Raw genomic sequence first — 24,502 nt, 5'->3', positions numbered from 1 at the left:
CGGCCACGGCCAGCCGGCCACCAAACACTTGGCCAGGACACTTCGCGTGACCAGTGAGTTTTTAAAGTAACGCCTCCAGGCGAAGTTAAAGGCACCAGCACACGTAGAAAGAAAAGCCTTCAATTTCCTTCACTTTGCCACATGGGGGATGCTTTCCAGTCTGCCGTGTCGAACAATGCTGTCAATTTCCTTCGATTTGCACAGTTCTCTGATAATGCTGCAAAATAATATAGTAGCACATATGCAAGTTAGCCCTCCAAGCCAGTAACACACCAAACTCTTGGCCAGGACACTTCGCGCCAATGAAAATGGTGTGAAAGATTCAGCAGGAACACAGTATATAAGGAGAGTGAGTGAGAGGCAGTGTGTGGGTTGGTAGGTTTGAGGTCGACCGAGAGATCAGGAGGCAGCCTGACAGAGGAGGGTAGTGCTGAAGAGTTGGTGGCAGTATTGGAGCAGAGTTCAGGTGATCTATTTTTGTAAGAGAGTGGTACCAGTTGTGTGTAGTAGAGTGTGAGGAGTAGGTCTCAAAATCTGGTGAATCTTCACTCTGTCCATCCTCACCTTCCTTATTCTTCAGAGGAACTCTCTGGAGTCTGTCTTCTTCTTTCTCCTGCTTGTCTGGGATTTCTTCACCTTCTTTTCCTTCTTCTCGAAGAGATAAGGGCGAGCTCCTCCGGAGGCCACTTTGCCTGGGTGGGTGACACACCAGGTAGTGGGGACTCCGAGGAGCCAACCCCTTCCAGGGAAAAAGGATTGCGGCAGAATAAACCCTTGGAAGATGTAGACGTGTTGTGGATGCAGCAGAGGTTGAAGTCTGAGGAAGAGGATCCTGGGATTCCTGAAGAGGCCTTGTGAAAGGACTCGCATCCACAGGTAAGGCAAGAAACCAGCCGGGAGATGTGCCAGGAAGGATTCCAAATGGCAGAGAAGCTAAAGAAGGGAAGGCACAGGGAAGAAAACAGCGAAAAGAATGGACACAGAGACAGGTCCCAGCAATTGTGGAATTCATTGCGGAATTCACACTGCACAAGAGGTCTTCCGAAAGGAGGGAGAGAATCTGGAGCAGAATGTGAAAACCGGCGAGACGGAACACAGACAAGAGAACAGGTAAGGCAGAAGGCGAAAAGACACTCCAACCGCAACAGCGGAACGGAACAGAACAGTTGACGTCTCGGGAAACCGAATGTCAAGTGGGCAAAAGCAAGCTCAGAAGAGAAGGCACAAAGAAGGCGAACTACGAGCGTATAAACCTGGAATGATGGTTGCAACGCTCTGATCTGCGGTTGGGATGCCGACTTGTAGTGGTGGCGGCCATCTTGAAATAAGCTAGAGCGCTGAAAGGCTAGCGGATGAGAAGCGAAGCAGCAACGTTACTGGAGCCGATAGCGTCTCCACAGTCTCCAAGGATAGAACATGACAGTAGGGTGGGTTATTTATAGGGTAAGTGAGCGAGAGAAAGATGAATTAAGGGGGTGAAAGATAGCCAGTGAACGAGTATGTATGTATGTATGTGGAAAGGGTGTGGAAAGAGTACAAGGTGGTAGTGGGAGTAAGTTTTTAGAAAGGTGTAAAGAGTGTTATAAAGCGTAGCTATACAAAAGGGTTATAGTAAGCAGTGGTCGAAGTGGGCGGGAGCGGACGAGAGCGGTGCTCCTCTACTTCTTTTTATTAAGTTTTACCATTGCTATACTTTTATTTAAAAAAGAAACCATTCCGTAACGTTTTTGTTTTAAAATAAAAGTCTAGGAAGAAGTTGAAACTTGCACTTTCAGTACACTGCACAGGACGTTTCCTTAAAGTGCAGGCACATGTGTTCTTGGGGGTTTTATTGTGCACGGGAGGGGCTCGGCGATCGTGCCTGTGGGGAGCGTTGCAGGCCAGTAGGGAACATAGTTCCACTACTTCTTTTCGTACACTTCGACCACTGATAGTAAGAGGTGAGGAGAGTAGTGAGAGGTGAGGAGGGGGAGTTGAGAAGTGAGAAAAGTTATGTTGTGGCAGGTAAGGTGAGAAAAAGTTGAGAGATTGGAAAAAGACTGGCAGGAGGAGGAATGTAGAAGAGACCGTGGGAGAAAGGATGGGAGTAGTAAGATCAGGGAGAGAGGTGAAAAGGAATGACTGAGGGTGATACTGGAGCAGAGCATCTAAGATTGGCACTTTCAAGCCACATTAGCAATTTTGAGGAGTGTTAAGATAGGGACGCTCTTGAGAATCCATTAAGGGAGCAAGCTAGATCAAACTATTCCATTTAGGCCCTCATTACAAGCTAGCAGTTGATAGTGGTGTTGCCAATCACTAGTTTGGGAATATGGGATTTAGGGACCCCTGCACTAGGGAGGTTGAATCCCATGGGAGACAAGAGAAGGGGGCTCAATATTGTATCTCCCAACCCTTTCCAGCCCAGTGCATTTCATTGAACAGTCTGTCTTCCCCTTTCCTGGCTCCCCTCTCACCCCACCACTCACAACCGCTCTCCGATTCCCACTTATCAATCCTATTAAGTCACCATTCGTTTTCTTGATTGGGCAGTGGACCTTGCACACTCGTTACATGCGAACCACCAATTGCACAATCGAGGAAGTTCACTTCACCACACACACTGCTCTTATGTATGACCCAATTAATGGTTAGCCCCTCTGTGTATCTCCTTAACCTAGACACCCTGTACTCCTCCACATATACAAACAAGCAAGCTTCACATTTATTTGTCCCATCAAGTTGTTTTTCTAGGAGACCACCAAGAATAGTATTCCTCTTGCTCCCTACTGAATAATATGACAAGGCAAGGTCATCGACCTTGTCAGCAGGAGTGGAGAACCCCTGTTCATGGGCAGTGGGGGGTACGGGAGAGATCCAGAGTCAGCCCTAGGGATGGGGGAGAACTCAGTAAATGAGATACAAATGCCTGTCCCCTGCCCACCTTCTTTTCCAGCATGGATCTGTGCAGAACCATGTCTCCAACTTTGGTTCTGATTGCATATACTCGCCAGTGTTCTTTTCGCTTTACAGATGCTGGCCCTAAAACACAAACAAAAGCTGGAGAACCCAAAGTTACCCGCACAAATGGGACTCCAGCACCACAGAGACCCGATCGCCGCTGTGGAGTGGCAGATGAGAGAAAGTTTCTGGCTGTAGCTACGCAGCACCGCAGAGTGGAAACTCTCAAAGCGGGACCAGAAAAACTGGTCAGTAATTCTGTATTGGAAAGAGACAATCCACTAGACCACCATAGACTAAAAGGGAGAAAATTCCCCGAACTCACCAAGGGGTTCGCCAACAGTCCGCCCAAAACCACTGTAATACGGCTTTTCCCATGCTGCCAAGTCAGCTGAGCAGCGCGCAGATAAAGTGAGCAGGGGCTAAGCCCCATTTTAACACGTTTCCCTGTACCTACATGCTCTGGGTGGTAAAAGAGAAAAGCAGATTGATTATAGAGAAATGGCTCCCCTGCACAAGGGGAGGGATATATAGGCAGGGGACATGAAGAAAGAAGTGTAGGTGTATCGGGTGAGGTGCAGATCGGAGGTTCACATAACATTGGATAACTTCAATTCTGGGTAGAGATTCTGGTTTCAAGCCCTCCAGGAATGTATGGGTTTGGCTCTACCTTAGGTTTGGAAGAGGTGGACAACATCCAAGAGGCCAGCGGGAGGGAGGAGGGAGCAGCGGCTTGTGGTGAAGAGCTTTGGATCAGCTGGAACATTGGTTTAGGAGTGAAAGTGGTTTTTCAGCCTGGTCATTTGTGTGTATGACAAGTGTCTAGAGAAAGTAGTGTAAGGTGTGTGAAGACTAGAGGTATTCGGTAACATTATCCCCATATATATGGTCGCCATACATAATGTCCCAGGGAAAAGGTTGTGGCGACATTATATATGGTGACCATATATATGGGGTCAAGGGAAGCGGGGGTGTCCCCCACAACCATTGAACAAAAAAGGTTTTGGTTTGCAGAGGTGTCCCCGGCATGTGCAATGTGATAATGTCCCATTAAACAACTTGGGCGACTTTTTTGCCAGGTGACATTTTTGCAGGGACATTATCACATGGAACCAAGACTAGTATAGGGGGAGGCTGAATAGTGATGTGGCCAGAATAGTTGTGTGGCAGGAGGAGGAGAGGAGTAGTAGTATTGTGGGAGGAGTAATAGTAGTGTGGGAGGAGTAGGAATAGTAGCAGTGTAGGAGAAGAGTTGGCATCAAATGGTGGAGGTAGTAGAGAGGAGGATGCACACGATTGTTGGGGAGAAGTGAAAGGAGAGGAAGTAGCTACAGAAACACCTTTACTGATGGTGGAAGTGTGCCCACAAAAGGTGCCTGTACAATAGCATAAAGATGAGAACAAGTAGTGAGCCAGTTTATAATGGGGAAAGAATTAGGCCATATACCAGGGACAAAACAAACTATTTTTAAGATAACAGGTGAATTACAAAGTTAACATTAACCTAAACGTCCTAGTGCTTCAATCTAAAGCGTAATAATTAAATATCTAAAAGTACATTGTTAAGCATCGCTGGAGCAAGTGGTGGGGTCAGATAGGGAGGAAGGGGGGAAGAGGGCAGGGGGAACTTCCCTCTTAAGCACGTAAGGGAGGGTTAAGCCAAGCTTTGAAGAGATCGACATGTGTGCTGCCTTTGAATGTTCTGGGTAGCAGGTTGGAGTGAGGAGGCATGGAGGGTGTGTGGGGCGTTGAGGTAGAGTGCAGAGGAAGATCTCAGGGAATGAGATGGTGAGTAAACTGAGATGCAATCAGAAAGTTACTGGGGATCGAGAACTTTGTAGACTAGAAGAAGGCACTTTAAAAGAGAGCAGTTGTGCATGGAGAGCCAACCAGTATGTTGTTGGTAGGTAGAAGTGGGGGAGGATCTGGGTAGGTTATAGAGAGTGCAGGGAGCAAAGTTGAGGTCTTGGTCTAGAGGGAGGAAGGAATAGCGAGGAATGGCAAGGAGTAGGCTTGAGCAGTAGGCCAGTTTGCTGAGAACAAAAGTATTGATTATAGTTTTTGTAGAGTGGTTAGCAAGAAAAGAACAAACTTTCTGAATGTTGAGGAGGTTAATACGAGCACCGGAGGCAATGGAAGGAATGAATTGTTGCAGTCATAAGTCACTATCAAGCACAACCCCAAGTTTCTGAGCCTTGGTTGAGGGAGCAAGAAGTTCAGGCGGGAAGGAGACAGGAGAGGTGAGGGGAGAGGATGGCATTGGAAGCAGGGAGAAGATGACTTTCATTTTGAAGACTTCTGCGTGAGGCAGCGGAGAGCCATCTAGTGATGAATTGCAGGGAGATAGTTGGTAATCTGCTCCAAGATGGCTGGCGTGAAGGAGGGAAATTATTAAATATTTGGGTGTTATCAGCAAAAAGGTGATTGTGAAAGCCAAGAGATGTGAAGTCTTCCCAGATAAGAGGTATAGAGGGCGAGGAGCAGAGGACCAAGAACTGATTATTAGGGGTTGCCAACAGGGGGAGAGGTTGGGTCAGATGTTTATGGATTCCAAGCGAATAAGAAAGGGTTGGATTGGTGAGCATTGGAGAGAAAAGTGGAGACCTGCATGAGTGCAGTCTCGGTACACTGTTTAATTTAGAAGCAGGATTGAAGTGGCTCTCCAGGGCCATTATCCTTAAACCACCCACTCAAGGACTTTTGAATAATGGAAAGGGCAGAAACTGGCCGATAGTTTGCTTAGACGTTTGGGTCAGCAGAGGGTTTCTTCAATAGGGGTAAAACAGTTACAGATTTGAAGGAGGCAGAAACAAATCCAGCATATAGAGATAAGTCAAAGAGCTCGCCGAGATAAGGGCAAGTGATTGAGACTAAGGGCCTCATTACACGGTAGGTGGTAAGGGAAAAACGAGGCCAGTAAAGGATTACGACCGGCCTATCCGCTATTAGCGGCACTGCTAAGAACGGTGTGTCTAATCGCGGCAAGGTTGCGGGCGCGCGACCCCTCATGTCGGCAATAGCGGCATGGTGGAAATAGGAGTCCATCACAAGCCATGCATAAATGCTAATAGCGGCATGGAGTAGGCCCAAAAAGCCCATACCGGCATGGCGGAAATACTGGCATCGCGAACCACCCGGGAACCATGTGCAGTGTTCCCAGCTGCCACAGGTGGCCACAATCAGCACAGGTGGAGGCAATGGAGACTGGGGCAGCACAAAAGGAGCACACCACACCCCTTCCCACAGCAAGATGATTCCAATACTAGCAGCATTACATGGTCTGGAGGACATGATTGCATTGCAGCACCAACAGCAACAGGCAGCACAGTGGAGACGCAGGAGGAGGAGGAGGGCGAGACAGGCCCAGCAAGCCCCACCAGTGCACCTCGTCATACCACAGAGGCAGCCACCAATCCCCAGGATTAGAGCCATTCCATTCAACCTAACCCCTGAGCAGATACACACCCTGTACCGTCTGTACCAGGATACCATCACCACCATTGTGGACATGATTCACAACGACATCGTGAGCCTCATAGACATCCGTACTGCCATCCCCCCTCTACTGAAGGTGGTAACTGTTCTCCACTTCCTGGCACAGGGACCTACCAGCATACGGTAGGGCAGATGCATGGCATATCACAACCAGTATTCTCACGCACGCTGAACCAGGTGCTCGATGCCCTCCTGAAGCACACAAGTGAACACATATCCCTGCCACGGACAGCCCAGGAGATCTCCAACACCAAAGTTGGCTTCTATTCACAGGCAGGCATCCCAAGTTGCATCAGGGCAATCGACTGTACCCATATGGAATTGATGTTCCCACATAACAATGAGGCAGTCTACCGAAACAGAAAGCAATACCACTCCATCAATGTCCAAATGGTATGTGACTCAAACAAGATAATCGCACATTGTTGTGCCCGATATCCCGGATCAACCCATGATTCAATGATCCTGCGGAACTCAACGATACCACGCTACATGGAGCGACATGCTGGACAACGTTTGTGGCTACTTGGTGAGTAGCAGGGCAAGCACATTGCAGTGTGATGTGGTGTGTGATTGGGGGCGGAGAGATGCATACTCCAACTGGGTGTGATTGGGGGGGGGGGGGATGCATACTCCGACTGGGTGTGACCATATGTCCGGATAAACAATGGACATACAGATTTACACCACTGACCACCGAGGCAGCCCACAATGGACCTGACACATAACCACATGCAAGTAGTAATCTGCACAACATAGTGATCAATCCATTACGCCAAACATGCCATATCCATCCACATGCACATTGCACATCATACCATACCCTCTATAACACAAAGCAGCAGCATGCAGCTAAAATGGACATTGGAAAGGTACGCTGAACAACATCACAACGGATATGCAGATTTGACTGCATACAAAGGGATCTCCTGTAACCATTGCACTGATCAACACCCGTGCACCACTACTGGAGTGCCGCATCACAGCATGGGACATCAATTTCGGGATGGCAGTACACTAGCAGTGTGGTACATACGTTGCCAGGACCAAGAGACACGAATGACTTGTCCCAATCAGTACATGCCAGTAACTGCCGTAGGCATGCACAGTGCATGTCCACTTGCAAGGACTACCTCACCTTCCCACATTGCAGTTACTCTGATTGCCTCCATGCATGCAGGGATTTGTGGATGTCATACACAATGCAAAGTTGAATTGTGTGATGTGTACAGCTTCCACTTGATGTAATCACTTACACATACCCATTGTTGCACCCCATTGTTGCACCCCTGCAGGTGATGCTGGCTATCCCCTTAAGAGGTGGCTCCTTACCCCTGTACGGAACCCACAGAACAGGCACGAAGAGGAATACAATTGTGCACATACCCGTACCCGCGTGGTAATTGAGCAGACATTTGGCCTTTTGAAGGCACGGTTCCGGTGCCTCAGCAGGTCGGGCGGGGAACTCCTGTACGGCCATGAGAAGGTGGCCAAGATCACCATGGCATGTGTCATGCTGCACAATATGTGTATCAGACGCAATGTGCCAATGCCCCCTGACATTGAACTGCAACCACCTGCTGAGGATGATGATGGGGATGAGGAGGGAGGAGACGGGGCTGCAGGTCATGCAGGTGGCGATGCCCAGGAGGGAAGTGCTGTGCGCCAGCATCTGATCGACCACATTTTCTAATACACATTGTTGAACTTTGTTGAATGGATGTGGGTATTTGGCCACTGGGTTTTGTGGTGAAGTGTACACTGGGCCCTGTCCACCAATAAAGCACTCATACACAATGAAAATGTCCACTCCGGTGGTTTATTTTGTCACCAGTGTGCGTTATGTATTGTTAGTTAAAGAAGAGCATGGAATCAACTACGCAAACACTCTTTCCCCCTCCTCCCCACAACACTCCCTAAACACCCTTTCCCCCCTCCCCCCACAACACTCCCAAAACACCCTTTCCCCCCACCCCCCACAACACTCCCATGAATGGCTTGTACTGCAGTGCTGCATAGCTGTACATGTGTCAGCAACATCTGGCTGGCCCTAGTTCCCATCCCCACTGCCACTGTTGGGGGGGTTGAGGGGTTTTGCGCTACATAGCCCGCAATGACCTGCGCCAGGGGCTGGTCTGCCTTGAGCTGGCAGGGGATGAGGTGCACCGTTGTTCCGGTGCCGGTGGGGGGTTCTGCCTGTCCATTGCGTCAGCTATGCGCCTGAGGACCTGCCTCACAAGTGACACCTCCTCACATAACCTGTTGGTGCTGGCTTCTATGGCCTGTCTGATGTCCCATGCATGCTCCCTGCACTCCTCCCTCGCACGTGCTGCCTCATCCACATGCTGGGCAACCAGCGCAGTGATGTCCTCCTGCCGCTGTCTGATGATGGCCATGTCATGGACACTGTGTCTTGCTTGTGGGGTGGGTGCCACACCTTGTTCTATTGGTCCAGCATCAGGTGATGACACTGGTGGACTCCAGCAGCCACTATTTCATCACCATACTGGCCATGGCTGCTGGATTGTGATGTGGGGTGTGGGCTCGGTTCTTTTGACTGCTGGGGGCTGGGTGTATGTTGTTGTATGGCCAAGTCACAGGTGTCCTCCACATAGGACATGGGTGCTGTGGCTACTGCTGCCTCGCCGATGGAACTATTGGCAGCAGACAGTGTCCCTTCCGCCGGTGGATCGTGCAGGGGTGGGGGATTACTAGAATGGGTGCTGTAATTGGTTCCGGCGTAGCTTCAGGCCTTGGCGGCGTGGGTGGCTTGGTGGGTTTGGCCCTCTGCGCAAGTGCACTCTTCCCTGTGCCCCTCGACGTGCTGGCGGTGTTGCCTGAGTCCTTTCCCCTGGGTTGTTTCTTAGCAGGGGGAGCCTGCGTCGCAGTGTCCTGCTCATCGCTGTCAGTTTGTGAGCCTGTGGGGGACAAAGAGGGGGATGGCATTGGTGATTGGTCAACGTGCTTTATGCAGATGTTGTTGTTCATGCTGTTCTATGCATTTGGACTTGATGTTTGGGCATACAGGTCGTAAGGCTGTTGGGTGGGTCACTCATGCATGAGTCTGGGTGAAATGTGTCTGTGGTGATGCATGCATGTGTGCGTGTTGGGATGTGAAACGCATATGGGCTGGGTTGTGTGCATGTATGTTTGATGGCCACATCCATGAGATGATTCAGGGCTCACATTTGGGGAACTACTAACATCTTTCACAATGCATTTTTTTGTGTGGACACTCACCTCCATCTGACGATGTGGGCACACCACGCTCCATTCTGCCGATTCCCTCGATCGATCCGACCCCTATGGTGCTTTTCACAGGTCTCCTCCCACTCCATTAGTTTTATTGGTGATCCTCCACCGCCTCCTGTGCCCATGGCCAGGTTCCGGTTGGCAGCCAGGATGCTGCGTACACGGAGACGGAGATCGAAGCATGGCGCTTCCTGACGTCTTTCACAGTGCGGGTGGTGGTGCCCACCGCACTGACTTTACGTGCCACCTCAGACCAGATCTCCTTTCTTTTATTAGGGTGGCACGCCCCATGTCATTGACGAACACCACCTCTGCATTGGCAGCAAGCGTGTCAGTGAGCATTATAAACTCTTCATTAGAAAAACACTCCTTGTGCTGCCGCTCTGCTCCTTTTTTTTTTTCTTTTTAACAACTTTATTTTGGTTTTTCAAAATAAATACAAACATTCCAAAAATATATTTCCCCCCTCCCCCCACCATCTCAACAAGGATACGGTGCAGTCTTTTCCCAACGGATACATGTCAAGGATCACCCCTTCTTCCAGTACAGCTTGTGTATTTAAATAACAGAGATGCTGCGCAGTAATCTCGGTTTAAAGTACATTTCTTCCCTGTCATTTGTATAGTTGTGCAATGGCATCCAAATGTCCAGATATTTTGTATAGGAACCATGGGCTAAAGCACTAGTTTTTTCCATGGCCATCACTCCCCACAGTCTCACCCACCACATGGCCACTATCGGACCTTGTTTGTCCTTCCACGTATGGGCCAGAGTTATTCTAGCTGCATTTAGCATGTGAGTAATGAGATGGGCTTTTGGACCTGATTTAGCATAACATCCCTCCACCGCCTCCCCCAATAGGATCACCTTGATGTGACTGAGGATTTCCTTCCAGTATGTTTGGGCAAGCGGGCAGGCCCACCACACCTGGATGCCCGCAGCCTCTCCAGCAGGTTATAGAATAGTCTGGGTTAATAGAGTGCATGCGTGCAGGTGTCATGTACCATCTTAAACACATTTTATATGCTGCTTCTTTGATGGAGGTGCATTTGGAGCTTTTCGCGGCTCTTTGCCAAATTTGACTCCACGTCTCGCTAGAGATCGATCTCCCCACATCCGCCTCCCACTGCTGCATATAAAGAAGCGATTCTTTGGGGTCTGTTGCTCCCATTAAGCTGTACAATTTCGACACCCCTTTCTTAGGTTGGCCCTCTTTTATCGTGAGCTCTAGGCTCATTGGCTCTCGGGTTGCTTCTTCACGGACCTTCCTATTAGTGATCCAATGTCTTAGTTGGATATAGTGAAACTTTTCAGTCTCAGGGATATTAAATTTAATCTTGCACCTTTCAAAAGTTAGTGGTGTGCCTTCCTCATAGAGGTCTCCCATCACTAGCGTTCTCTCACTCCCGCCCCAACGTGTCCAGAAGTTAGATCCCACCCCAGAAGTGAAGTCCGGGTTGTAGGCAATCGACGTCAGGGGTCCCCTTCCCACTCGCTCTGCTCCTTTTTTAATTGCCTTGGGCATTGTCACTGGGTCTGTGAAGGATTTTGGAAGGCTCTGGTGTGGATGCAGGTCCTGGGGGCAGAGGATGGCAATGGATTGTGTTTTTAAAGATGGCCGCCGTGCTATTTCCCGTTCCTGTGCGATGAGGCTACTTCCGGTTCCGCTTATTTACGGTGACCGCTAATAGCGGTCACCGCTAATGCCGTTTTGTGGGAGGGCGGACGTGCTATCAGCGCTTTGCTCGGTGCCGCTAAGGGCCTTTACGGGTTCTTTACCGGCATGGCGGTAGAGTCCTTTCCGGCATGGCGCTAAGCTCGTGCCCGCATACTCGTGATGCCATGTTATTAGCGGTCTACTGACTACACGGATACGTTATTAGCGCCATGCCGGTAAAGGCGGTGACTTACCACCTACCATGTAATGAGGCCTTAAGTCTTTGACCATTTGGGGAGCAAAATGGTTGATCAGAGCACAAGTTGGGTTGGTACTGCAAAGGATTGGTGCTAACTCATTAGGAGAGGTAAGGGAGAAGTAGTTGTGTAGAAGAGTTAGGGGAAGAGGAGTTGGACCGAAGGAGAGTTGGGGAGTGAGAGAGAGGGGGGTTGAGACAGTGTCACACATTTTAGAGCTTTTTGAGGGAAAGTTGTGAGCAAAGTCTTAGCAGAAAAGGAGAAAGCAGTGGATATTAGCTCGGGAGGTAGTAGCAAAGATTGAAGGGGTAGATGAAAGTTTGCAGGGGTGATTGCGAAGGGGGATTAGATTTGTCAAGTAGGAAAATTTGGCCAGTGCAGGGGTTAGGGTAGCAAGGGAATCTTTTAGGCTAGGATTAGGAAAGTTGTCTGTAATTTCCACCAGCGTCATAGCACACTGCGCATGTTTGTTTTGAGGCTATGAATTTCAGAGGTGATCTGAGGATGGAGATGGGGAGGTCTGAATGTGCGAGCAAATAGTATTGGTCAAAGGAAGTCTTAGGTGCATAGTGAAAGTCAGAGAAAGCACAGTCACTGGTAGAGGCATTAATAGGGGAAAGAGACAGGTGAGAGGTCCTCACATTATTAAGGTGAAAAGCAAGAAATCCTACCTGAATTTCCTCTTAGTCATTGAAAAGAGGAGATGAGGAGTAGAAGGTGAAGTGACCGAGATGTTAAATTGAACAATGACATGATCAGAGGAAGAGGGGCAATGGAGCAGTCAGAGGAGGAGGGGTGAATTTGAGAGAAAGCCCAGGTCAAGGGAGTTACCACCAGAGTAGGTAGGCTGGTCGTGGAGGGAGTTGTCAGATTGGAGGGATTTGAGTTCAAGGCAGGTGGCTGCAGAGGGCCTGGGAACATTAAGTCCGCTAGCATGATAATGGCAGCGTGAGTAGGAAATGACTCAAGGAGAAGGAGCAGATCAGTGAAGGAGTTGAGAGAATCAGGAGTTTGATAGAGAGCAATAGGATGGAGGAGTCGAGTAATGACATTCAAAAGAGCAAGAGTTGATGTCAGGTAAGTAGAATGGCTTTATTAAGGGCCTAATTGCTAAGGAACCCCACACTGCCTCTCTTCCCAACTGGTCTGGGAGAAGGTAGTCCGTGTGGAGAACTGCTGGTGTAGCAGAGTCACGAGGGTGGATCCAGGTTCCTGTCATAGAAATAAGTGAAAGTTGAGGGTGGTAAGAGTCAAAGTGGTCAGTGATGTAGGAAGACTTGTTGCAGAGGGATTGTACATTCAGAGGTTGGGGAGTGGAGCAGGTGTTATGTGGTGGATGAGGAGGATATATGAGATTGGAGATCCTGGGAGCACAAGAGTGTCTTATTTGATAGTTGCGGGTGCAGGAGAAGGAGGAAGATGGGAAGGCCAGAGACTCATGCAGACGTTACAACCAATTGAGGCTGAAGGCCTTGAGAGAAGGGAAGAAGAATGAGTAGAAGGAAGAATGGAGCTAAATCAAGATGCATGATGGAGAGTAGAAGAAATGGGCAAGTGAAGGCAATAAGGAAATCCAAGCTTGGACACTATTCCTTCCTGGTTCCGTCCTGGACTTTTGAACGTATCCTGGAGTATAAACATCTTTCTCACGCTGGAATCCGAAGACCAGCACACGGGCTTATATAAATCCCGGACCGTGCGAAAGAAGTCACCAAAGAAGGTCACAAGCAAACAAGAAAAACAGGTGAGAAGGGGAGAGACTTGTGACAGATTGAGACACCCAAAGAACTATACAGATACAGAGATGGAAGCCGCGGTCCAAGATCTCATGCGAGGCATGCAGGAACTCACCACAGAAGTTCAAAATCTTAAGGCAGAGAATGCTGCTTTATAGCAGCTAGTACTGTCTCGTGATTCTGCTACTAAGGAAAGTGTGTTGTTGGGTGGAGTAGTGGACAAATATGATGGTTCTCCAAAGACCCTTCGTGCCTTCCTTGATTCATGTTTGGTACATTTCACCTTCAAGCCCTACTACTTTTCCACCCCTAGAGCAAAAGTGGGGTTTATGATATGACACCTCTCTGGCACCGCCTTGACCTGGGCAACCCCCCTAGTCAATTCAGGCGACGCCCTCCAGGATGACTACAATGGGTTCGTGGAAGCCCTAAAGGCCATGTTTGACCGTCCTGAACAGGTTTACAGCGCTCAAGAACGTCTACTTGATTTTCGACAAGGATCCCAGGATATGCTTACCTATGTGACTCGTTTCAAACAACTTATGAAGGAAGCTGATTGGTCCCAAGAGGCCAGTTTCACCTTCTTTCGAAGAGGCCTGAATGAGGAAATAAAGGACGAATTAGCCAGGGTAGCTCGTCCAAATTCCTTCCAGGCCCTTTTGGACCTTTCCCTGCAAATCGACTTTCGAATCCAGGAAAGAAGGGCGGAGAAAAAGAAGTCTAAATCTTCATTCCAAAAAACTGCCATAGACCATCCTACCAGTCCAGAGCCTGCAGTCTCCCTGACCTCGGATCCAGAACCCATGCAACTGGAGGCCTTCCGTGGACCCATTACCCCACAAGAAAGGATGCGCCGTATTCACACTGGTCTCTGCATGTATTGCGCCTCCGATAAACATCTTGTGAGAGAGAGCCCTATCGCTCCCCCACGGCGTTCGGGAAACGCCAGCTCCTGATCCTAGATGGGGCACAGTTTTGGGAGAGTGGTGTCTGCTCCACATCAATTCCTTCCTTGAACTCTCCTGGACAAAACAGCCTTGTGATTCTACAGGCATTCCTATTGCCTTCCAAGAAAGAATCCTACCCCATCATGGTATTAGTGGACTGTGGAGCCATGGGCATATTCATAGATCATGATTGGGTCACTACTCATCACATTCCATATGAAACACGAGAGACTATGCAGCCTGTTGAAGCTATCGATGGAAGACCCCTGTCTTCAGGACCCATAACCCTTCAAACCAAGGAGCTGCTTCTTTCCATTAACCACCACCAAGAGAGGATTAGATTTGATATTATAAGATCTGCCCACTATCCTATGGTTCTAGGCAGGCCCTGGTTACAGAAGCACAACCCCTACATCAATTGGGCGGCAGGCTCTTTGTTTCTTGGTTCGGAACATTGCATGTCCCACTGTTTGTCCCTAAAGACCTTACCAAAGACCCCTGATGACTTCCAAGAAACTCAGCAAGCACCAGTCACCGTCTCCAACATCATCCAGATTCCCAGGGCCTACCAGGCTTACACAGATGTGTTATCCACAGCCATTGTTCAAACCCTACCACCCCACAGACCTGAGGATTGTGCCATCGATACTGAACCTTCGGCAGTTATTCCTTTCGGAAGAATGTTTATTTTGTCAGAACCTGAAAAAAGGTCCCTCCGGGAATACCTGGATACCAATTTGGAAAATGTAACTATTCGCCCATCCAAATCCCCGGCGGGCGCTTCTCTGTTTTTTGTTCCCAAGAAGGATTCCAAGGAGCTTGGGCCATGTCTGGATTACCGCAGCCTTAACCAGTGCACTCTCAAGGACCGTTATCCATTCCCTCTCATCTCGGACATCTTCACAAAATTAGATCTCGGGGGCGCCTACCATCTTATTCGTATAAAGGAGGGTGACGAATGGAAAACAGCCTTTAGAACACCCTTCGCCCATTTTGAATACCTGGGTATGCCCTTTGGACTTGCTAACGCCCCAGGAGTCTTCCAACGTTTTATGGATCTGGTATTTTCTGACATGCTGTTCCTCTTCATCATTGTATAGCTTGACGACATACTAATCTACTCCAAGGACCATACAAAACATGAAGAGCACATAAGGGCAGTCTTACAACGTCTATGTGAAAACAAACTCCTGGCCAAACCCGAGAAGTGCCTTTTCCATTTATCTACTGTTCACTACCTCGGATTCCTTCTTAGCAAAACGGGGATTGGAATGGACTCTTCGAAAGTTGATTCCATTCTTTCTTGGCCTGTTCCCACTACTGTAAAGCAAATGCAATCCTTCCTGGGGCTTGCTAACTTCTACAGAAAATTCATTCTAACTTTTTCTGAGATTGTGCCTCCTATAGTTACATTACTAAAGAAAGACACTCCTTTTAAATGGGCCAAAGCGCCAAGATTCGGCGTTTCAATGGTTGAAGTCGGAGTTCACACAAGCTCCCATCCTTGCTCAACCCGATACTGACCGACCCTTCATTGTTAAAACTGATGCCTCCAACTACGCCATTGGGGCAGTCCTGAAACAGGAGCTTGCTGACAAGTTAGAACATCCCATCGCCTATATTTCCCGCACCATGACTCCCAGTGAAACTCATTATTCTGTCCTGGAGAAGGAATTGTTAGCCATCCGTCAGGCCTTCACTGATTGGCGTCATCTCCTTCTAGGAGCCAAACATCCAGTAGAAGTCTGCACGGACCATCAGATCCTTCAAGTCCTACAATCCCTAGAATGCAGAAACAGTCGTCAAGCCCGTTGGGCTTTCTTTTTTGCCCAATACCAATTTCAAATCCACCATTTCCCTGGAACACATAACATTATAGCCGATGCCTTGTCCAGACGTCCTGATTATGAAACCTAAGAAGACCGGACCTTTCCTAAGATGTTTCCCAACACTATATTTGTTGCTCAAGCAATTACTCTCCTGGAGGATATCCGAATCCAAACTCACTCCTCGGAACCTTGGAAGGAGTTTAGGAGAAACAACCGATGGAAACTCAAAACAAAAGACGGATATCTATTCAAGGATAATCGATTGGTTATCCCTGCTCCTAGATTCAGACAAAAGATCACAAGCTTATGTCATGATACCTTCCATTCAGGACTCCGTGGCATCACCAACACCCTTCATCTAATTCAAAGACAGTTTTGGTGGCCAAGGATGAAGGACGATATCAAGATCCACGTCCAGACTTGTGCAGTCTGCAACCAGAACAAACACGACAATAAAAGACCAGCAAGTCTCCTGTTCCAACCGGCAATACCAACAAGAACCTGGGAAATCATTGCCATGGATTTCATCGTGGAACTACCGTCTTCCAGAGGCTACACAACCATAATGGTTACCATTGATTTGTTCACACATATGGCTCATTTTACGCCTTTAAACAAGCTACCATCCTCATCCGAACTTGCTGGAATTTTCCTAGAACACATATTCCGACTTCATGGACTACCTTCCAAGATAATTTCTGACCGAGGACCCCAGTACATATCCTAGTTCTGGAAACAGTTATGTCGTATACTGGGAATCCAACATGCCTTGTCTTCGGGTTATCACTCACAGACCAATAGAGTTACTGAACGAGTAAACCAAACCCTTGAGCAATATCTTCGTTGCTTCGCCACCAAGGTCCAGGATGATTGGTCACTGCTAATACCTGTGGCCGAGTTCGCATACAACAATTCGGATCATTCAGCTATCAAGACTAGTCCTTTCTTCCGTAGTCAAGGATTTCATCCTTCTGTACTGCCGTCCATTCTTCCTCGCCCTACCCCAGGTCCCGCAATTGATTCCTGGATTGAGATATTAATCAATGTGCACAAGGAAGCTAAAGAACACATAGAAAAGGCCCGAAGAGACGTTAAACATTATGCCGACTCCAAAAGAAGACCAGGACCTTCCTATTCAATAGGCGATAGGGTCTGGTTATCCTCAAAACTCCCACCACGTGACCTACGGCCAAATAAATTGGCTCCCAGGTTTTACGGACCCTTTTCTATAAAAGAAATTGTCAATCTATTGGCCTTTCGACTCCGACTACCAGAATCATGGAAGAGGATCCATCCAGTCTTCCACACTTCTCTGTTTAAACCATATGTTCAGCCCTCTCAAACTGCTCCAAGATCTACCCCAGTGATTGTCAATGACCAACTCGAATACGAGGTCTCCAGAATTTGTGACTCTAGGTACCGACGCGGTCAACTACAATATTTGGTCTAATGGAAAGGGTATCCTCCTAGTGAACGCACCTGGGAATCCATGTCAAACATGAATGCCCCCAGGCTGATTCGAAGATATCATCTTATCCATCCAGGCAAACCCGGAGGAGCTGGGCTTCAGAGGAGGCATACTGTCATGAACCGTCGCCTGCGTCCATTCTGGACTTCGTGGTCCCTGACTCATAGAGGACTGAATGCAGTAATCCTCCCAACATGGCCGGCTGATCCGGAACGCACCCTGCCAGACTTTGTGCTCCACGCTTTGCACACTACAAAACAGACACGCCCCCTGGCGCTCCGCGTCTCAACGCTACCGCTCGCTGTAGTTGGACGTGTGTTGTCGGAGTTCGCTCGGGGCTTTTTCCTCACTCATGTTTCCCAGTTCCTTGAATCCTCCTACTTCCTTCCTTTCCTCTAACTTACCTCCGAACTTCCTGGATTTTCGCCCACGCTCGAGTCACGGCGTTCCGTGCCTCCGAGCTCGGACACTATTCCTTCCTGGTGCCGTCCTGGACTTTTGAACGTATCCTGGAGTATAAACATCTTTCTCATGCTGGAATCCGAAGACCAGCACACGGGCTTATATAAATCCTAGACCATGCGAAAGAAGTCACCAAAGAAGGTCACAAGCAAACAAGAAAAACAGGTGAGAATGGGAGAGACTTGTGACACTCAGAGCAATGCCAGTGGTTCAGATTGATTCAAAACCTTCCACCCATCACTTTTTTGGTTTCTATTCACTGGTCCAGACCTGGACTCTTTCGCCTTAAATGCCAGCAAAACGAAGTTGCTCACAGTGGGTTCCATTTAGAGATTGAAGAAACTTTAGGAAAGGTTTTGCCAGTTTGTAATCACTAGCTGTTACATTCATGTGGTATCATCTGTCAAGACATTGGCAGTCGTTCAGGACTCTATCCATGAATAAACACGTTGCACACCTTGGATCCACGACCAAGCTAATCAAGCAGATTAGGCCTTATCCACCTTTTGACAACCTGGCCTATCTTGCTAGTTCTCTGATTAATACAAAAATCGATGACTGTAATGGCCTGTTGGTAGGTACTTTCAAAACAAATTTATAATCACTGTAGATCATTCAGAACTGAGCAGTCAGAGCTGTAAAAGGTCTCAAAAGGATGGCACATGCCAGGAGTGAGCTCCATTGGCTTCCGTTCTGCCACAGAATTTCACACAAAATCTTGTCCTTGACACATAAATGTTGCATAGGTAACGCCCCTGGTTATCTTACGAGAAACTGTGACCCCTACAGTACTTTAGACTCCAGCAGGCACATATTAAACAAAAGAACTTTGCTTGGATGACCTTTGGTTATTGCGCCCTTAGTCTTGTAATAAACGTCCACCATTCCTGAAGTATGTTCTGAATTTTGGTAACTTTAGGAAAGCCATAAAGACTGACTCTTCAACTCAAACGATTGAGAGGCACCTCCTTGTAGTTTTGTTTGGCCTTCCAGGAGCTTGAAAACCTTTTCTTGCTATTGATGCTTTTTACGTTGTTTGTCTTGTCTAGTTTTCTGTGCGCACAGAGGCCTGACGGTGAGTTGCGCGTTATAAGAAATAAAAAGAAATAAAGAAATTGTATGGCCACCAGATGGGTTTGTTATGTTTTGAAAGACTTTCTTCTGAAAGTCTGCAGTTTGGTTGTGTACTTTTGATAAACCTGAATTTCCCGTTTATTGTTTTTCTTTGTGCGTTTTGTTTTGTGGCGCAGGGGACCTCCCTGTGTAGACCTTTTCCTGCTCCCAGCTGCCAATCACCACACCCCCAACTCCCACATATATTTATATGCACACAGGGATATATAATTAGTCGATTCAACCAAAAGTGCACGACCAAACTGCAGCCTTTCAAATAAAAGTCTTTAAAAACATGTGATAACTGCAAAGTCAATGCTCAGCGAGGTTGTGGGCTTTTATTTCCATTGATCATCATGTTATAATAGGTTTCCTTTGTTTTGTTTGGCTATAGCTCCAATGTCTTTCTGGATGAATACTTTACACCAAAACTTGGACATTCAGGTGTGCGCTTCCATACGAAGACGGACTACACCCGGACTACGACCAAGATGTTGACTGCGTGCCAGGCGTACCTTCCAGAGGAGTACATCCGAAGTGGACAGCTAACTGCGGCAGTTGACATCTTCGGCTGTGGAATAGTATGTACTCAGTTCATCGTCCTTTCTAGTTGGGTCTGCAGTTGTTCAAAGGCACATTTTCCATGGATTTTCTTGCTATTGAACCGGCACTAGTTCGTGTCATTCCAAACCCATGCTCTGCATTGATCCAAGAATTATGAGGTACCATCAATGCACAGTTGGATATGCAATGCAAAATATACAAGATAGAAGATAGTAACACTGCTAGCGATGCAGGAGCATCTGAAACATGAGGTAATAATAGCAGATCTAGGGGTATATGATATTTTATTTCTATCGCGCTCGTACACGAAGAGTTTCAGAGCGCAACAAGTCGATGGAGGGCAACAAAGGAGAACAAAACAAGGTTCTCACTAGGCCCAGTGACATTGAGAACGTGCAAGTGCATGGGAGAAGGGAAGGGGAAAAGTGCATGGAAGGGGGGAGAAGTGGAAAGTGCGGAGCAGAAACAGATAAACAATTAAAAAATAATAATAATAAAGGCAACAAACCGTGGTAGTGCAGCCAGCAAGTGCTGGGTTTAAAGCAGCAGACAGGGTAGGACTGATAAGTGCAGGAAGAAAGGGGGGCGGGCGGACTGTATGGGTACAGATAAAGACCCCAGTGCAAGGGGTGGTCCGGAGGTAGTGCGGGTGGCAGAGTGAGCAGGTTCCGGGGCCCGGTGGACAGAGGGTGGCCAGGTACACAGTGCCAGAAGAGAACAGGTCAGCAGGGGAGAGGGTGGGCAAAGGAAGAAGCAAAGAGGAAGGTCTTGAGATGTTTGCGGAACCAGTAATGGTTCTCCTCAAGTTTTAGAGTGGCAGGGAGGCTGTTCCAGAGGGAGGCACCACCGAAGACAGAGATCTACCCCCAGCTTGTTTCTTTGAAAAACAACTGACCTGAGGGAGTTTGAGGTAGAGGAGCGAAGAGCTCGGGAGGGGAGGTATTTGCGGAGGGATAGCTGAAGGTATTTTGGACCCAGGCCCCAGAAGGCCTTGTGGACAATGCAGAGGGTTTTGAATTTAATCCTTGCATCCACTGGGAGCCAATGGAGAGATTTCAGAGCTGGAGAGATACGATCCCAGGGCTTGAGGCCAAGGACAAGTCTCGCAGTTCTGTTCTGGATTAGTTGCGGAGGGTAGAGGCAGGTAGGTTTAGAAAGAGGCTGTTAACAATAGTCCAACCTAGAGAGAACCAGTGCTTGGCAGACAGTGAGCTTCTGGGGGAAGGAGAGGAAGGGTAGAGTACCTCTGAGGAGGTGCAGTAGGAAGTTTGATTTTTTTTGAGACATCAGAGATGTGGGCGGAGAAGGAAAGTGTGGAATCAAAGATGACCCTGAGATTCTTAGCCACGCAGGTGGGTGGAGGAAGAGGGCCAAGCGAGGCCAGCCAAAGAGTGAGGGGAAAGGATGGAGAAGGTGTGCCGATGAGGAGGATCTCATTCTTGCTGGCGTTCAGCCAAAGATCATTGGCGGAACCCCAATTTTGAATCACAGAGAGGCAGTCAGAGATGAGAGAGGAAGAGGAGGTGGTCGAGGGCAGCCTGAAAATGAGTAGAATGTCGTCATCATAACACTGGAAATTTGAGCAGAAAATGGCAATGCAGCGGGCTAGAGTTGCCAGTTATTGGTTGAAAAGCCAGGGCGAGAGGTTAGACCCCTGGGGAACACCACAGGTAGAGAGGGAGATAGATGATGGGAAGGACCCCAATATGACCTGGGAGGGTCGATCAGAGAGGAAATAGGTCAGCCAGGCCAGAGCCAGATCAGTGATACCCAGATTATCACAGAGACGGTTCAGCAGGATGGTATGGTTGACCATGTCAAAGGCAGAAGAGAGATCGAGTAGGATGAGGACAGAGGGAATGCTAGAGTCAAGGTTGGAGAGAAGGTCTTCACGGATGTTCAGGAGAGCACTTTCCCATGCTTCTGGCAGCTCTGAAGCCAGACTGGTGGTCGTGGAGACAGCCGACAGAATGAGAATGAAGGTTAAGCTGGGAGATGGCCAGCTTTTCAAGGAGTTTGCCCAGAAAGGGAGTAATGGAAACTGGGTGATAATTGGCAGGACAAGAAGGATCAGGATCAGCTGTGGGTTTCTTGAGAAGAGGTTGCACAAGGGAGTGCTTTAGAGGAGAGGGGAAGGATCCTGAGGCAAAGGAGCGGTTGAAGAAATCCGCAAGGGCCGGAGCGAGGGTGCCAATGTGGTCCTTGTTCCTCCAAAACCAACAGGGGTGAACCTGTTTTGAGAAGGCTGTCATAGATCGGACTTGTCTAGCGACCTCATCGGTGGAGAAAACGGGAAAGGATGAGAAGGAGGGTGGGGGGATGGCTGCGGGAGGGTCAACACACAAAGATGAGAAGGGGAATGGAGGGGAAGGGGAGGAGAAGGTGGACAGGATGTCCTGGGTTTTTGAGATGAGGTGAGAGGCAAGGGCATTGCAAAGAGCCTGGGAGGCAACAGGAAGGGTAGAGACTGCAGCAGGGTTGGCCAGCTCCTTGCAGATTTTAAAGAGTTCGGCCGAGTTGTTTGATGCCGCTGAAACACTGGCTTGAATGTGGACTCTCTTCTCGGTGCGGACAGAGAGTCGGTATTGCCCTTGGAGCAGGCGGCAGGCCAGTTTGTCTGAGGATGAGCATGAAGTCCTCCATTTCCTCTCAGCCGCCCTACACTTACGTTTGAGTGTAGCTAGGTCAGAGACAAACCAGGAATTGCACTTGGCTTTGGACTTCAAGCGGATCCTCATGACGGGGCAAGAGCATCCAGAGTATCAGTGATGGAAGAGTAGAGAAGGGATTGGGCTTTGTCCGGGTGTGAGTCAGCTGGAGGAGGAGGGGGGGAGAGAAGTTGGAAGCGAAAGCCTCAACTGACACGCGCTTCATCGGCCGAATGTCTGAGAAGGTAGGTGGCAGTGTAGGGGTAGGCTTGGCTTGTGGGGAAGAGAGTGAGAGATGAGAGGAGGGGAGGCAGTGGTCACTCCAGGAGAGAGGAGTGGTCAAAGGGATCGAGAGGGGGAGGCCAGAGGAGATCAACGCGTCAATTGTGTGACCAGCAGAGTGAGTCGGGCCAGAGGGGAGAATAGAGAGAGAGAGGGAATCGCAGAGGTCGCGAAAGAGCAAAAAAGAGGGACAGGCAGAATCAAGATGGATGTTGAAATCACCAAGGAAGAGGAGTTGAGTGGTTGAGGCCTGGAGGGAGGAGGAGAGGTCTGCCCACTCAGAGAGAAAGGAGGTGATTTGACCAGGGGGCCGGTAGATAGTAGCCACAGTAAGAGAACCAGCAGAGTGAGTCGGGCCAGAGGGGAGAAAAGAGAGAGAGAGGGAATCGCAGAGGTCGCGAAAGAGCAAAAAAGAGGGACAGGCAGAATCAAGATGGATGTTGAAATCACCAAGGAAGAGGAGTTGAGTGGTTGAGGCCTGGAGGGAGGAGGAGAGGTCCGCCCACTCAGAGAGAAAGGAGGTGATTTGACCAGGGGGCCGGTAGATAGTAGCCACAGTAAGAGAGTGAGTAGGAGAAATTGAGAGCCTGCAGACAAGGCATTCGAAAGAGGAGTAGATTTGAATGGGAATGATAGTGGCAGGAATCCACTCAGGAAAGATCAGGTCTATGCCACCACCGGGTCGGGTGGATCTGGGCACAGAGAGGATCTTGTAGCCGTCGGGGAGGAGAGTGTCAACGCTTGTGACAGAGCTGGCCGTGAACCATGTTTCAGTAAGACCGAGGACATCAAGGTCCAGTTCTTCTAGGAGGCGACAGATGTCAGAGGAGTGTTTGACAGCAGAGCGAGAGTTGAGAGTGGCAAGATGCAGAAGGTTGCCAGCCTTAAAGACCTTCTGGGGAGGGGTACAAATCAAAGGTACGCCTTGGGGAGGAGTGGAGGTAGTCTGAAGTAGGGCAGAAGAGGCGGGAGGAGTGGGCAAGGTAGCCAAGGAATGAGAGGAAGGTACAGCCGGAGAGGAGAGAAGAGGAGAGGAAAGGAAGTTGATGAGGCGAGGGAAGCGCCTATCGAAGAGGAGGAGATTGGCCTGAGGACCTTGGGCCATGACAGTGCCATTAAAGATGACTTTTGGAGGAGTCATGAGGATGTCCCAGAGAGTGCCACCATTAATGGGAGAGGAGGAGACAGGACAGAGCACAGAGATCATATGTGGGGTCCATAGATCCGGCGAAGGAACGACAAAGAGGATGTCAGTGAGGGTCTGTCTGGAAGAGGCGCTGGAATAGGTATCAGCAATAGGGAGACCTGGGCTAGAGGCCAAGATATCCTTTTTAAACTTCTTCTTACCGGACTTAGTGAGAAGGGAAGGATAGTTGATAGAGAAGCAGTTGGAAAAGATGGGAGAAACAGAAAGCGCCATGGGTAGGAGAGGGGGGCAGAGGGAGGAGTGTGCAAGTACAGCATTATGGAACACTCACTGGGCTAGCAGGTTACAATCAATGGGCAAAGTTAAATGCACAATACAGCCAGATTAAATACTCAGATTAAATGCAAAATACAGCCGGATTTGATTGACAAGTTTCATATATGGCCCTGTTGTTTAGGAAATGAAGTGAGAGTAAGAGGGTAAAGATGAGTACAGAAATGCCTTGATTAATATATAGCAGGGAGAAACTGAGAGTACAGGCAGAGATGAGGGTACAGGGCAGTCAGGAGGAGGTGACTAGCCCATGCAGAGTGAGGTAGCAGAAGCATGGTTGTCCAGGGTTTGAAACCTCGAGGAGGGTTGGGTTGCGGTAGAGGTTCCATGTAGTGGCCTGTCAACGGACAGGAAGCAGACAGGGGCCTTAGA

The 24,502-nt window shown here is 48.7% G+C and overlaps 1 protein-coding gene across 1 annotated transcript in view; it reads left to right on the top strand.

Annotated features, from left to right (window-relative positions):
• Window positions 1–24,502, top strand: part of IRAK2 (interleukin 1 receptor associated kinase 2) — a 1,381,573-nt gene that overhangs the window by 1,115,268 nt on the left and 241,803 nt on the right. Inside the window, exon 9 of the mRNA XM_069643462.1 lies at window positions 19,551–19,737. Within this exon, the coding sequence (XP_069499563.1) occupies window positions 19,551–19,737 (187 nt within the window). The remainder of the gene's footprint in view (window positions 1–19,550; window positions 19,738–24,502) is intronic.

Source organism: Ambystoma mexicanum, chromosome 2p (genome assembly GCF_040938575.1).
Source record: "Ambystoma mexicanum isolate Mex_15411 chromosome 2p, UKY_AmexF1_1, whole genome shotgun sequence".
Classification (NCBI taxonomy): Eukaryota; Metazoa; Chordata; class Amphibia; order Caudata; family Ambystomatidae; genus Ambystoma; species Ambystoma mexicanum.
Note: the sequence above shows the minus strand (reverse complement) of the source record. Positions and strands in the feature narration are given on the sequence as shown.